This window comes from Petaurus breviceps, unplaced genomic scaffold (assembly GCF_028583685.1).
Source record: "Petaurus breviceps papuanus isolate PSGF00001 unplaced genomic scaffold, PetGlider_PUasm1.0 103, whole genome shotgun sequence".
Lineage (NCBI taxonomy): Eukaryota > Metazoa > Chordata > Mammalia > Diprotodontia > Petauridae > Petaurus > Petaurus breviceps.
Window position 1 is genome coordinate 5,031,379 of NW_027185588.1, and position 15,673 is coordinate 5,047,051.

Below are 15,673 nucleotides of genomic sequence, written 5' to 3' on the forward strand. Positions count from 1 at the left end.
ATGTAGTTGACAAGGTGTCAGGTGCAATGGAGGTTCTCACAGGAGCTAAGGATAAATCATGAAGATAAATCATTGATAAAGCCACAGTGTGGACAATTTCATATTGGATGTGAGAGAAATATTATCTACTTCATTGAGTCACAGAATCCTGTGTGTAGGACTTAAATCTGTGAGGGTGGTACTGAGACTATAGGAGGAAAGAGCTCTTTGTGTAATGGACTGCTACTGGCAAAACTGGTCAGCCTCTGTGCTTCCTGTTTAGAATTCCCCCAGCCTTCACTTCCTTTATGTCTTGTTTGGGAAACATGGTCTCATTTGAAAGAACTATGGGAACATTTTTTGATTAGCTCTTAAATCAATGGCCAAAAATTCACAAATTTTTCCTTTTGTTTGGAAAGCAAGTATATCTTAAAATGAGGTGATTTTTAAGGCTTAAGGCAATTTTCCTTTTCATAATGATATTCTCTCCCCAGCTTTCATATGGGACCAGTGGAAATTTCCCAGGTTACTAATGTTGCCGATTTTCTACCTGTGGAGGATCCAGGCTCTGGGGATGCCTCAAATGCTGTAAAGGATGACACAGTGGGTGAACCAGAAGCTGTAAAAAAATGAAGAAGAGGACACATTGAAAAGTGACAGAGGCCCCTGTGGCCTTTAACTCTGTTGGGTCATCCCAGCATTTATGTGGTCATTAAATCAGTGTTCCACATGTAGGAAATCCCTTATAAGTATTTGACAAAGGACTGACTGAATGAATGTAGCCAGACACTTCTGGTTGTCTTGGCTGCCTGGGTTCTCACAGGAGCAGTCTTTCATAAGGACATGTCTGAAGTACCCTGCTTGTGACACTGTGAGGAGAAGTGGCATTTAGAGGTACAGGGGACACCACCATGAGATCTCCTTCAGAAATTCTCTCTTAAGCAGCTCAGATCAACTGCTAATTTCCCTGAACACCCCATGGGGATGCCTTATTCCACCATGCAGCCTCAGACAAGAGGACCTGGAATGCCAGGGAATGTAACAGTATCTCTGGATCATGAAGGTCCAGAAGGACCTAGACCCCATTTTTCCCACGTGGGACATTTTCTTCATAGGATTTCAGTACAAGAAAAGCCCTCAGAGGGCATCTAGCCCTCTTCTGAAGAATTTTTAACATCATGTGTCTTCATGATGATTTCTATCGGTGGGAAATTTGCTATGTCTCAGAACAGTCCTTTTCGAGGGGAGGTGGAGAAATCCTTTTTAAAGACCCCAGGAGTGACTAAAGTGGAAGGAACATGGGACTAAAATTCGATTTGAATATCAAAAAACTTACTGGTTATGAGATGCAGGGTATGGTACTCACTGTAACCTGTAAAGCCAAATTACATGTAATGAAGGAGATCAGAAAAGAAGAAGGAAATTCCATAGAGGCTAGGATGGCATCAAGAGCTATCAGCATGTTTGTATTTGGGGCTAATCATGACAGACAAGAGGAATCACTTTCTTAAGGACCCAAGAATGAAGACACTGGGAATGAAACCATTTTCTGATTTGAAAATGTAGAAAATGGCCACTGGGTGGAGGCATTGCCTTTGGTGCTTGCCCACCCTGAGCCTTAGCCATGAAGTGAACACAAGAGTATGAGTTCGCTTGTCATACCCTTAAGGGAGGACATTAGCCTTCTTCTGGGTGCTTCTTTACTCTGTTCCATGAAGTTCTGCCATTGAAGGCAGAGGTAACATGGACCCTTATAGCTTTGGGGATTCAGTTGAAGCAAAGAGATCTCTGATTCATTTCATTTTTAGTGGCACCTACAGAAACATAGCAAAGACCAAGCCACCTACTGACTATCCTGGGCAAATCTAAGAGCAGGAAAGAACCCTTATGCACGACAGTAATTATTTATTAATTCATTGTAGTCCAAGCTTCTTATAGAAGAACTCTTCTAATTTTCCAGCAAAATGCCATTTAGTCTTAGCATGAGAACCTTCCATAAGGGGACTGACACTCTTTCCTAAGACAGTGCATTCTACTTTTGAATGGCTATGATTAGTGGAAAATTTTTCCCTTAATATAAATCTAAATACATTACAAAGCAACCTTCACACAATACTTATAATTCTACACTCTGAGGTCAAGTTGAAGGATGTGAAATGCTTTGCTCCATTAGAGGCCCTTGAATATTTGGAGAAAAATCATTAAATCTCTTTAATTTGTACTAAACACACCAAGTTCCATCAAATAATCCTTTTACCACATAGTTTTAACTTTCCGTGATGGCCATTTTCTTTCTGTGTATGTTCTTCCTAAAGCATGAATCCTCAGAACACAACAGAATATTGTAAACGGGGGCTGATCAGGCCAGAGGACAGTGAAACAACTTTCTTTCTTTTTACAGGGTCTATATTTGTCTTTATGTGGACTAATTGGAGGGTTCCCTCACACTACTGGACCATGTGGAGATTTCAATCAGCTAAACTCTTCTAAATTCTTCTCAATGTGAATTCTTTCTTGTCACGTCCCCATTGTCGTCTGGCTCATTCGCTTTGTAAGTCTACATCCATATTTTTACCTTGCTCTTGTTAAATGTCAGCTTCTTAGAGGTGATGCACCTTTCTCATCTTTATTGATTTTTAATTCTGGACTAACATTGTTAGCCACTTGACCCTCCTGGTTTCCTGACCTTTGCACATTTTCTTCCACCTATGATTTTATCTAATAATACTAAAATATTGCCTCTAAAAGAACCAAAAGCAGAGCCAGGACCTGGCACTAATGAAAACATTTCAGACAATGACAGAAATTGGCTACATTAACCAAGGAAGGATGTGGCACATTTGGTGCAGGTGCCTGGACAAGGGAGGATTGAGTTTGGGGGGATTAGGACCTAAATCATTCTGGGAATTAAAGAAAAGGATACTAATGTTGGAACTATGCTCTCATTACGGAACTTATGCTGGAGAGAAAGGGGTCAATTATTGTCCCAGTGAAGAATCTTACCACCAAGGTAGAAACTTTTTCTTTCCAGAATGTAGGGGCCCAGTCTGGTGAGGCCATCAGTCTGGTCGCTCAACTCCCAATACAACTTCTCCTTGTCTAGAGAAGGATTGGTTGGTCCCCCTCGATGGGTGCACACAGAATTCACTCCAGTCTCTGACCCACCCCTCAGACATCTGTGGAAGAAAACAATTGTTGAGGCCCCCAAGATTAAATGCTGAGAGATTTGTTTGACAGAGAGAGTGGGGAGAGTTAAACTGAAATTAAGTGACATCAAAAAGGCTGATAGCGACCCCATGATGGTGGAAAAACTCCCATTCCTTGTGTGGGTAAGATAGATGCACAGCCACAAATATCCCCCTAAAGAGAAATATTTCTCTCACACACAAGATGTTACACTAATTTGTTCCCAATCATGAAAGACAAGTGGAATCACTTTCCTAAGGACCCAGGAATAAAGAGAATGAGAAGGAAACCAATTTCAGAACTGAAAATTGAGGAAATGGACACTATGTGGGGATACTGCCTCTGTTATTTGACCCCCCTGAACCTTAGCAATGAACCTGTGGGACTAAGGGAGATGATCTAAGGTCTCCAGATTTTATTCTAAGGTCTCACCTCAGTGCAATTGTTTTACATCCAACGTAGGAGGAACTGATGCTGCTTTCTTTGAACAATGGGTTCAGCTGTCAAGGAAATAAGAAGAGCAATGAGTAAACAGCTTTTTACCCCCCACAGTGAAGAAGCTTGCCCTGCAGAAGTGGGGTTGGGCAGGGCCCATGGAATCTTACCAGAAGTTGAAGCATTCTCTCAGTGGAATTAAAAATCCCAGTGCCAGGGTAATTCATGTCTTCCAAACAGCGTAAGTTTGTTATAGTAAAGTTCAATGTGAAGAGTCCCAGGCTATATCTACTATCTGTAACAAAGGAGGGAAACAGAAGAGCCATGCCTGAGCCACGTGCACATCAAACAAATAGACCCTATGACACCCTAGACTTGTATTGTCTTATTCTTTCTTGAAAGGGAAACTCATACTCCATGGCCCATTGACATCTATATTAAGGAACCTCTACCATTTCCCAAACCTTCCTTGCCTATGCCCCTCCCATTCTTCTCAATTTCAAGCTAAACACAGTAACACACTGCATAGTATGTGCACCTTTTGTACCTGAGGTACTAGATGATGGTGATGTAGTTCTGTCGGGAGCAACAGTGGTTCTCACTGGAGCTGAGGATAAATTATGAAGAACGGAAATCATTGAGAAAGCCACAGGGTGGAGAATATTATATTATATATGGGAGAAAAACGATCAGCTTCACTTAGTCACAGAGTCCCTTGATTAGGACATAAAGCATGTAGGGTGAGGCTCAGGGACCACAGGAGGAAAGAGAGATTTGTATAATAGGCTGCTACTGACAAAACTAGACAGACTCTGTGCTTCCTGTCTAGAATGCCCCAGGCCTTCACTTTCTTTAGGTTTTGCATTGGAAACATGGTCTCACTTCAAAGGACTACGGGAATATTTTTTGATTAACTGTTAAATCAACTGCCAGAAACATTTGTCTTCTTCTTGTGTGTGTGGTGGGGTAGGGGGTGGGGGGCTGTGTGTTTTGGAGGAAAGGACTTTGAGATATGCACCATACCAAGGTCACCCTAGCCTACCCAAGGTGTTATCTACACCAAGTTCCAAATACTGGTTTGCCCTTGTTTGGAAGGTGACCATTTCTGAGAGTGATGTGATCTTAAGATTTAAGGTCATTTTCATTTTCATCATCATATTCTCTCCTCAGCTTCCATGGAGGACCCAGTGGACATTCCCCAGAGTACTTACTAATGTTGCCAAATTTCTGTCTGTGGAGGTTCCAGGCCCTGAGGATGCCTTGAGACTTATAAATGATGATACAGTGGGTGTACCAAAAGGTGTAAAAAATTAAGAAAAAGCAGTGACATTGAAGAGTGACAGAGACCACTGTGGCCTACAACTATGTGGGGTCATTCCAATATTTATGTGGTCATTAATTCAGTCTTCCACATGTAGGAAATTCCTGGTAAGTATTTGACAAACGACTGACTGGATGCATGTGGACAAACACTTCTGGTTGACTTGGCTGCCTGGGTTCCTACAGGAGCATCTTTTCCTAAGGACATGGATAAAGTGCCCTGCTGGTGACATTGTGAGTAGAGTGACATTTAGAGGTACAAGGGACACCACCATGAGTTCTCCTTTAAAATATCCCTCTTAGAAAGCTATTACAATGGAGGGGAAGGACATGGAGGTGAAAGGGAATAATGAGTCAACCTTACTCTCACTGAATTTGGCTTAAGGAGGGAATAACCTACACACTCAGTTGGGTATCTTACCCTACAGGAAAGTAGGGGAGAAGGGAATAAGAGGGGGGAGGATGATAGAAGGGAGGGCAGATTGGAGCAAGGGGTAGTCAGAACCAAACACTTTTAAAAAGGGACAGGGTCAAAGGAGAAAATAGAATAAATGGGGGCAGGATAGGAGGGAGGAAAATAGAGTTAGTCTTTCACAACATGACTACTATGGAGATGTTTTGAATAACTACACACATATAACCTATCTTGAATTGCTTGTCTTCCCAAGGGAGGTGAGTAAGGAGGGAAGAAGAGAGAGAATCTGGAATTCAAAATTTTTAAAATAAATATTACATGCAACAAGGAAATAAGATATAGAGACAACGGGGTATAGAAATCCAGCTTGCCCTACAAGAAAGTAAGGGGTAAGGGAATAGAGGGTGGGATTGGGAGGGGATATAAGAGAGGGCAGAATAGGGGAAGGAGTAATCAGTTTGCTTGACATCTTGGGGTGAGGGTGGGAGGGGGGAGAAAATTTGGAGTTCAAAATCTTGTGGAAATGAATGTTGAAAATGAAAAATAAATTCTGAAAAAAAAATTATCCTAAAGAACTGAGGTCCATCATTAATTCCCCTGACTATCCCATGGGGATGCCTTGCTAAGTTATCACCATGCAGCCTCAGACAGAGGACCTGTATTCCTCTGCAATCGAATGTAAACACCTTTCAGAGCAAAAATTTTAAAAAATAGGGCACTTAGCTCAGTGACTAATAGATAGAAACTTAATAAAGGTTTGCTGAGTAAATTATTGATTGAGAAGACAGTTTAACAAGTCATCTCTACCTAATATCTAACAAAGGAAGTGGAAATATTGGAACATGAGGCCAAGGTCAAGGGCAAGAGGGACTGGAAGGATATTGAGCGCTCTTTCCCTTCACTAGGGCCTTTTCTTCACAGAATTACCAAATCATATAATATCAGAGCTGAAATGATGCTCAGAGTACATCTAGTTGAAGAACACCTGCACACTCCAACATCCCTGACAAGTGATCCTTTAGCCTCCAGTGATAGGAGGTCTTTCTTCCTCATTACTTCCCAAAAGCTCCTAAATCTACTTCTTGGATTCCTTTCTCATAATAACTGAATGGATTACTGGCTCAGGGGATTGGGCAAAGGCACTGGGTTCCAATTTCAGGGGTAAAGAAAGGAATAAGGTTCAGGGTTCCCACGTAGCCCATGATTATGATGAGATTAGAGTGTCAACATACTTACCAGGAAGGGGTTGTTCTGGACCACGTTCATTATAACCTGAAAACCAAAAGACAGAAAATGAGAGGAGTGAGTCCGACATGGCAGAAGAGAAAAAAGGAAAGCTCAGACTACAAGACCCAGGGAAACAGGATTCAATCTGATGTACCTGATCACTTGGGAGACAGAACTGCTTATTGAAGGACAGCCTTAAGTCTCTGGAATGAGATAGGGGGAACAGGAAGCTTGCAACTTGGGGGAAATAGGAATGAGAGAAAGAGAAGCTACGTGCCTGTAACAATGCATTCTCTTCACTCTGGCATATAGGAAAATAGGAATGGTTTATGTAGCTGCTCTCATTATTCTCCTGGTGAGATGGGAAGCTTAGGATCATAAAATAAAATTGGAAAGGACTTCAGAGGCTCTCTGATGCAACCGCGTCCTTCTCTAGATGAGGAAACAGGTTCAGAGAAGCTAAGTGACTTATCCTTCAGAGCAGCAGACTGGATTGGGTGCTGGTCTTGGAGTCAAGAAGACCTGAATTGGAACTCTGACTCAGAACCTTGCTAGCTGGTCTTAAACTCTCAGTCTCAGTTTCCTCACATGGAAAATTAGGATAATAATAGCCCCTCCTTCACAGCGTTATTGTGAGGACCAAATGAGATAACATATACAGTGTTAATAAATGCTATTACTATTATTTTATCATTAGGCAATTATCATTATTAGAAGGATTTGCTCAATCAAACCCAGCTAGTGAGTGTCTAAGGGTCAGATTTGAACAAGATGTTCTTGACTCCAAATTCAGTGCCCTATCCACTAAGAAAAGCTAACTTTTCATCACACAGATCACACGGGCAACAGGTGGCAGGGCCAGGACCTGAATCCAGATCCCCAACTCCAAATCTAGCACATTTCCCACATGCAGTCTTTCATGAAGATGACTGAGGACATTTGATGGAATTTTCCTCCAGCCAGAGGGAACTAGGACAAGAGTAAATAACCCACAAAATGACATCAGAAACCTACACAAGCTCCCTGCCTAGAATCTCAGATGTGGAAAGGGCATGGAAGGTCTCATATCAAATTTCAACATGAACCAGAATTTCCTTTATAAAAACCCCAAGTGACCATTCAACCTCTGCCTAGAAGATTTCAGGTATATGGACAATTCAAGCCCTACATCTTAAAGCAGAGTCTTCCACTTTGGGACAGGGACAGCCCTGAGGGCTAGTAAGTTCTTGCTTAGATTATAGGGCTAAGTCAAATCTGTGTCATCTGCCCAGGACAATCCCTCCATTCCTCTCTTCTCTGTACTAAACATTTCGAGTTTCTTCAATTAAGCACAGCTTCCAGTGACTTTCCGTCAAGATTGTACCATTCTATACATATAAGTAGCTGATCCCTAAAGTCAGACCACCTCACCATCTCATATGACAGTCAATGCTACTGAACTTGACTGAGCTCCCACACTTTATTGTCCGCTGAATAGTGGACATGGTTCCAGGACAGTACACAGCACTACAAAGAACAACAGTATTGTCACATGTGTTTTTCATGACTGAGCATGCATAACCTATATCAAATTGCTTGCTTTCTTAATGAGAATGGGGGAAGGAGAGTGGGAGACAATTTGGAACTCAAAAATTAAAAAAAACAAATGTTAAAAATTGTTTTTACATATAATAAGTGAAGAATAAAATATTAAATGAACAACCACCACCACAACAAAGAACCAGGACTACTACCTCAATTCCTCCTAGACACTTAATAAATATTAGATATAATAAAATAAAATAAAAATATAATAAAATAAAAAAATAAATAAATCCTAGAATACTTTCCACATAGACTCACAGGGTCAGAGATTTTTTGGTTGCCATGTAAAACTGTTGTCTTCTAGCTCAACAAGACGCCCAGGATATCATCCCAGAAATTGTTATAATAGATAACAATGTCTTCCCTATTCTATACTGATATGGAATTTTACACTTATTCCTATTAAATTTTACCTTGTTAAATTTGTCACACTATCTCAACTTTCTGGATTCTGGTTCTACCCAACATATCAACTCCTTTTCTCTCATAGTCTCAAGACATCTATAATTGGTTTCCATTATGCTTCTTTCCAAGCCATTGATAAAAATGTTGAACAAGACTGGACCAAGGACAGTGTTCTATAGGGGCCATCAGTTGAGAGCAAACCAAAAATCTCTGAGAAAATCATTCCTTAGGAGAATAATAGTAGTTTCTTAGTAGAACCATTCCTTAGTATGGTCTCTAGAGCCTGTATTTTTGTCTTCTGAGTTTCTGAATGAGATTAGAACCTTGTTCATAGTAGAAATGTCGGGGAAAAGGCTAATTTTCAGATTAAAACAGATGAGAAAGAGACAGAGGCAGAGATGGGGAGAGAGGGGGGAGGGATTAAGCCTTCCCTTCATGAGGCTGCTTACCATCAATAAAAAGACTGTCTTTATCAAGTGAGTAGTGGCCCAATTGCCGGATGCCATGAGTTTGATTGCTCAGCTCATGGAAAACCTGTTTGGCATCCAAATCAGTGCTGTTGGTGAACTGATGATAAGTGCAGACAGCACTCACAGCTGTATGTGATCCTTTCTCCACAGGCCTAGGAAAGGAGATACTATTGATAAACCTAGAAATACTGGAAAGGATACAGTTCTTTGCAAGTATTTTTAAAGTGAGAAAAAAGTAATGATAACTTTTCATTTCTTTATTGACAGTGCAAAGGGCTCCCTTAAAGCAACTTTATAAAGAAGATCATGTGTTATCTTCTCTGCTCTACAGATGAGGAACATGAGATAAGGGAGGTCAAGTTACTCATCCAAGTTCATACAGTTAATATGTTTTAAAGCTGGAATCTGAACTCAGATCTTTTGACTCCAATGAAATTAGGATCAATAGAACCAAGAAAGGACTCAAGCATAGCCAAAATTGTGCTCAGATTGCAATGACTCCTTTGCTTACCCATTAAAAGAATGTAAGCTCCTTGAGGACATGGACTGTTTGGGGGTTTTTTGTGGGTGGGAGAATGTTTAGTTTTGTTTTGCCTTTTTATCCCCAGTGCCTACTATTGTGTCCAGAACATAGATAATACTAAATAAATGCTGCTGAGTGGATGGATGGATGGATGTTAAGAATAAAACTGGTTCAATATAGAAACCCCAAAACATATGTCCTCTGGAGGGCTAGGAGAGAAAGGAGAAGTGACACCTTTGGACTTGGGTATTGTGAAACTAGAGGAAACAGAATTTATGATCCAATATGTAGAGAAGAAATCTTTGGAGTCTGTGGCTCAGACCCAGAGCACCTCCCCAGGGGAAGCCCCCACCTTGGTTGCCTCACCTGAGTTCAGTCAATTTGCATCCAGCATACAGAGAGCCAATACTACTATTTTTGAATGCATGACCAAGCTGGTTTAAAAAAAAGAAACAAAGGGTTAGCATGTCAAGTGGATGGTCAGGACATGAGGGAAAGTAGGCAGGAGAGCTAGAAGTAGGAAATCTCACCAGATGCTGCATGACAGTGTCTGTGATATTGAATTTAACTGAATTCTGGAGTCCCATCTCTGCTGCATAACGGAGGTTGGTGATAGTGAAATTCACTATAAAAGGCTGCAGACTGGATTCCATGGCTACAGGAAAGGAGGGAGAGAGAAACCCAGGTTTTCAACTTGGGCTGACATTTGTCTAGTGCCTCTTGTGTGTGGAGTAGAGGAGCAATAAGCCGTACTGGGTCTGTGCCTGTGTTTGGACTCAGGAAGACCTGGTTTCACTTCTGACACTAGCTGTGTGACCAGTGGCAGGTCACTTGACCCCTCCAATCCTTGGGCAAATATCTAGAACTAATTTGTAGAAAGGATACATTATGCATCTTTGACATAATAATGTGGACTGTGGTGAACACTGGAGTAAATACAAAGTTTAGATAAGATGTAATCATAGAAATCATAATTGAGTTTATTTTACCCTTGTAGAGTCAGAATCAAGCATGTAGCATTCATGGGCAAGAAATATTCAGAATCTCATAGCCTATTAGCGCTGGAAAGAACCTTATTTTCTTAGTTATTGAATCCAAGCCCTTAATTTTAGGCAAATGAAACTATAGCCCAAAGAGAAGAAGACTTACTCAAGTCTACAAAAATGAATAAGGGGAGATAAGACTGATTGGAGGAGTGCCTTTTGGAGAGTAGTGTTGAATAGATTAAATACAATGATAGGCCTGACAAAGAACTTCCTGAAAGCCAATCCAAAGGGCTTTAATCCAAAATGGTGAGAGTGAATCACTGTAATGCAGCAAGAGTGGCTATAACCACAGCAAAGATGGGAAAATGTCTCCAGTTGCTCCTTATGCTTCCCAATCTTTCTGAGTCAATCTCAGTAGTCTACATGGCCATATAACTATGAACATGATTGGTGCTGAAAGGAATCTAATGAGGGAATAATTCATATATCAGGTGGTTCTGGAGGAGCTGTCGCTGCAGGACAAGCAAAGCAGTCCCCTTGACCTGAAAGCTGTTTGCTGTGCCAACTAGGTGAAGCTGTGGATCTGATTCATCAGTAGGTTGAAATTTCTCTAGCCTACCAAAGAGCTGTAACCACTGTTCTGCACTGAAGAGGTCACTAAGTAGCTACAGTTCACTGAAAAAGTAGCAGAAAAGCAGTCCTGGATAATGGCTTATGAGCTATGGCTTTTTGAAAAGATGCTTACTGGGGTGGTTAGGTGGTGTAATGAATAGAGCATCGGCCCTGGAGTCAGGAGGACCTGAGTTCAAATCCAGATTTGGACACACTTGACACACTTATTAGCTGCATGACCTTGGGCAAGTCACTTAACCTCAATTGCCTTGCTCTGTTTACCCAAAAAGCATCTTGTACATAAGTACAGCTTTTAGTGTACCATGTCTGAGTGGGCCATGTCCTAAAGTAGGTGGTTTGGGGGTTTGTTTTATTCTGCAGCAAAACATGGATTAAAAAGCTTAGTTTGTTTGTATTGCTTTTTGCGGGGGCGGGGGGAGAGGTGAGGTAACTGGGGTTGTGACTTGGATGGATGTTAAGAATAGAACTGGTTCGATATAGAAACCCCAAAACATATGTCCTCTGGAGGGCTAGGAGAGAAAGGAGAAGTGACACCTTTGGACTTGGGTATTGTGAAACTAGAGGAAACAGAATTTATGATCCAATGTGTAGAGAAGAAATCTTTGGAGACCCAGAGCACCTCCCCAGGGGAAGATGACACATACAGTAAGTGTCAAGTGTCTGAGGCCATATTTGAACTCAGGTTCTCCTGACTCCTGGGCCAGTGCTCTATTCACTACACAACCTAGCTGCCCCAAAAGCTTAGTTTATAGAAGATGACTGTGTTAATATTATGTAGTGATTGATTTGTGTCTTGGATAAAAGGAGGAAGAAGTTGGCTGGTTTGCTTCTGGGGAATTATGTAATGCTTTTAATGATCCCAAATTAGTCTATGATACAAAAAGGCCATTCCTTTGCAAGATTGATGCTATCATGGAACAACACAAGTTTTGAAGGAATAAAATTGTAGCTACACGACAATGGAGACATGGCAGAGATAATTAGTCTGCAGCACAGTGCCCGTGATGACTCACCCATAAGATGTGGCATAAAAGAAACCATCTAGTGAGTGTGATTGCATAAGGAGGTGGGTTAGTCATGAAGCATGAGAGAGGGAGAGCAGATGGATAAACTCAGTGACCTCAGAGTATGAAAAGTTCTAGGGAAAAGCCTCCACTGCACTGAATGAATCTTCTATGGAGTTAATGATTAATAAGATAAAGATTATCCAGGTTAAGAAGTCATTGATAGTTTGAGATCTGTGGCACTGAAAGGAATATTCACATTTATAAGATCATCAAGTGACTAAAAAGAGGTTATTTGACTCTGAAGATATTTCATCTTTAACCAGACAGCTGTCAAGGAGAAAATATAACCAGTCTTAGAAAGGCTGAAAATGATGCTTTTTTTATCCATATGAGTTTCCTCTTTAGTGAAGTACATTGTGCAAAAACTTCAACTTCTCTGGATTGTCATTCAGAAATAAACTATGCTTCCTAAAGTCACTGAAAAAAGTTAGCAGCACAGCTCTAAATATTTTTTTCTTCATTACGAAGCTGAAAATTGTGAATTAACAAATTTTCTTCCTCTGTGCTTATGCACTGGGGATTAAGGGTATCATCCACACACCTGGAATATTATCCTTCCTCACCTCTGCCTCTCCTAACCATAACTTGCTTTTTTCTCAGGGCTCGGCCAACTTCAGTTGGAAGCTTTTCCTGCCCTCTCCAATGGCTAATGCTATCCCCTCTTAGATTACCTTTCCTAAACTCTGTTACATATTTTATATGTAACCTCAGGTACATATGTATCTCCCGTTGTAAGCTCCTTGAGGGTAGGGATTATTTTCACTTTTTCTTTGTATTTCCATCACTTAGAAAAGCGTTTGCTACACATGGTAAATGTTGACAAAATGCTTCTAAGTATCGAAATATTTGAGTATATTTCACATGTGTTGGAAGGTGAGAAAGCCTAGAGGGGAAAATCTAGTTTAGAAGTTGATGCAGCAACCTAGGAATAAGACTATTAAGAACCCAAATCAAGGTATGGTGCTAGTGGCAATAGGGAAGCATTTTGATGTAATTCTTCCAAAGAATCCATGTGACTGACTGGATAGAGGGGAAGCAGATGGATGGATCAGAAAAGACTTTCCACTTGGAAGCCTAAGGGAAGGGTAAAATAGTGATACATATGATAGGAAAATTAGTGGATAGGGAAGGCATGAGGAAGAATTCAAACTGGGAATATTGTTTCAGGCAGCAGTCATATGATCAATTGAAAATGGACAGAGGGACTTGGAGAAGTAGAGCTGGGAGTTCATGTAAAAACAGATGATGCTTTTGGAACCTTCAACACAGAGAGGAAATTGAAGCTCTGATTTTGGAAGAGTATGCCAAGGGAGTTGTGTAGTTAGAATAACAAAGGGCCAAGGCATGGGCCATAGGGAATATTATGATTGAGAAGAAGTATGACAACCACCACCACCCACCAATTCTATGATAGCAAGTTAAGATTTACAAAATCCCTTCCTCACAGCAACCTGGAGACATAGCAATCATTACGGCTCCCATTGGACAGGTAAAGAAATCGACGCTCAGAGAGTTATGTGATTTGTGAAGGGTCACAAAGCACATTGGAATCAGCATTTGAAACAACATCTCCTGACTCCAGGTTTAAGATGCTCTTTCTATTATATCTTACTGTCTCAATGGAACCCACTATAACATTTCACCATGAGAGCATTTTAGAGGGACATTAGAAGCCCTTTGGGACACTGAGAAAGATGTCCCTCCTCAGATCAAAGACTGAGTTGAGTTTTGGGGGGGTCAACTCAATCCTAAGCTTGATCAACCCGAGGAGAACTGAGGCCCAGAAATAAATCTTATAGAACCAAGAGAATGATGTTGCTAGAGGCAGAAACAGGAAAGTTCGAAGACCACAGCAATTTGTTCACCTCCATCCTTCCTTCTCCGTTCCTCTCTATCCATCCTTAAATTCAATGTTGGGGATGGAGGGTAGAATAAATGAGCCATTTCCTTCCTAAGACGGGCCCTAGACATGTGTGGAAGTTGAAGTACTGAATACTTACGAGTTTTGGTGGAGGCAAAGGCCAGGTGATTATAATCTGGGGAGAGAAAGAGAGAGACCCACCTTGTAAAGAAAGACAAAATTTTGAGGACAGAAGATCTGGGGCCAATAGGATCAGGAAATTGGGGACAAAAGTGGCAACACTGGTGCTGTTATTAAAGGGAAGAAGATCCAGGCTCAGGGATTGAGTGTACTTCAGGGAAGCACAAAAATTTCCTCCCCTCCCAAGATCTCACCAACAGCTTAGTCTCTAGTTATGTGTTAGAGACAGCTTCCTAAAAAAAAGCATTAAAGAAATCTGGGTGATAGCATCCCTGGTAACTGGAAAAGGAAGAGAAAGAAATCTGGATGTCAAAAGAGAGAGTGAAGTGGGGAAATGTGGCCCCATCCCTTGAAATGAGGAATAAAAACAAAGAAGTTCATTTGTAGACCTAGGCTACTTATCATTGAATGGATGGATGGATAGATGGATGAATGAATGAATGAAAAAGTATTTATCAAGCATTTACTATGTGCAAAGCACTTATGCTCACCATTCACAAATAGACTTTTATCATCCAGGATGTAGGGCCCCAGTCTGGTGATGTTCCAGGTCTGGTCACTTAGCTCCCAATAGAGCTTTTCTCTATCTAAGAAAGAGTTCTCAGAATCTAGCCGACAAGAACAAGCGAAAATAACTCTGGTTGCTGTTCCTCCCTTCAAAGGACTGGGAAGGAGACAAAAACGGGCATCAGAAGCCTGAAGTGGGACCTGAAAAGCCTAATAACGATTCCTAAAGTACGGACAGCCACCCCTGAGAAGCCTGAGGCAAACATGGAAATGTATGATGGTGAAAGGGGGATTTTGTGGGGAACTGCCAAAATTACAAGTCTGAATTCACTTGCCCGAGATTATGTGGCAAGAGGATGTCGATAAATTCATTGAGGAATTGAAAAATCAGCCTGGATCCACATTAAACCAGGCTAGAGACATCTTTCTGAAGGGCAACCATGCTTGATGAAGCCAGTGACTCCCAGGGATCTCACCTCAACAAGATCAATTTGCATCCAGAATAGAAGGGGCCAATGCTGGTCTTTCCAAACAAGGAATTAAGCTGGAAGTGAAAGAAGAGAGTGGGACTTTTAGATCAAGCCTTAATACCTAGGGCTGAGGAAAGCAGCTAGGAAAAGGGGGCAGAAGGGAGTCATGTCTCACCAGATGCTTCAGGGTACTCTCCGTTGAATTAAATTGGCTAGAACCCTTTTGGTACATGTCTGCCGTATATGTCAGGTTGGCAATAGTGAAATTCAGAGTGAAACACTCAGAACTCAAGTCCCCAACTACAAGAAAGAGGAAAGATGTCTAAAATGCTGCCTGTGTGTCTTTCAGCATTTTCAGGGACACCCAGGTGGTATTGTCCTTGGGAAGAAATGGCCTGGGCCTATTAATTGCATTTCTCAACAAA

General features: G+C 41.2%; 1 protein-coding gene across 1 annotated transcript in view; it reads right to left on the reverse strand.

The window, feature by feature from the left end:
* Positions 1–15,673, reverse strand: part of LOC138176190 (mucin-16-like) — a 101,531-nt gene that overhangs the window by 76,286 nt on the left and 9,572 nt on the right. The window contains exons 6-15 of the mRNA XM_069106965.1: positions 15,424–15,548; positions 15,255–15,322; positions 14,763–14,935; positions 14,231–14,266; positions 10,075–10,199; positions 9,001–9,118; positions 4,388–4,441; positions 3,771–3,895; positions 3,598–3,665; positions 2,983–3,155 (exon numbers count right to left, since the gene is read on the reverse strand). Of these exons, the coding sequence (XP_068963066.1) occupies positions 2,983–3,155; positions 3,598–3,665; positions 3,771–3,895; positions 4,388–4,441; positions 9,001–9,118; positions 10,075–10,199; positions 14,231–14,266; positions 14,763–14,935; positions 15,255–15,322; positions 15,424–15,548 (1,065 nt within the window). The remainder of the gene's footprint in view (positions 1–2,982; positions 3,156–3,597; positions 3,666–3,770; positions 3,896–4,387; positions 4,442–9,000; positions 9,119–10,074; positions 10,200–14,230; positions 14,267–14,762; positions 14,936–15,254; positions 15,323–15,423; positions 15,549–15,673) is intronic.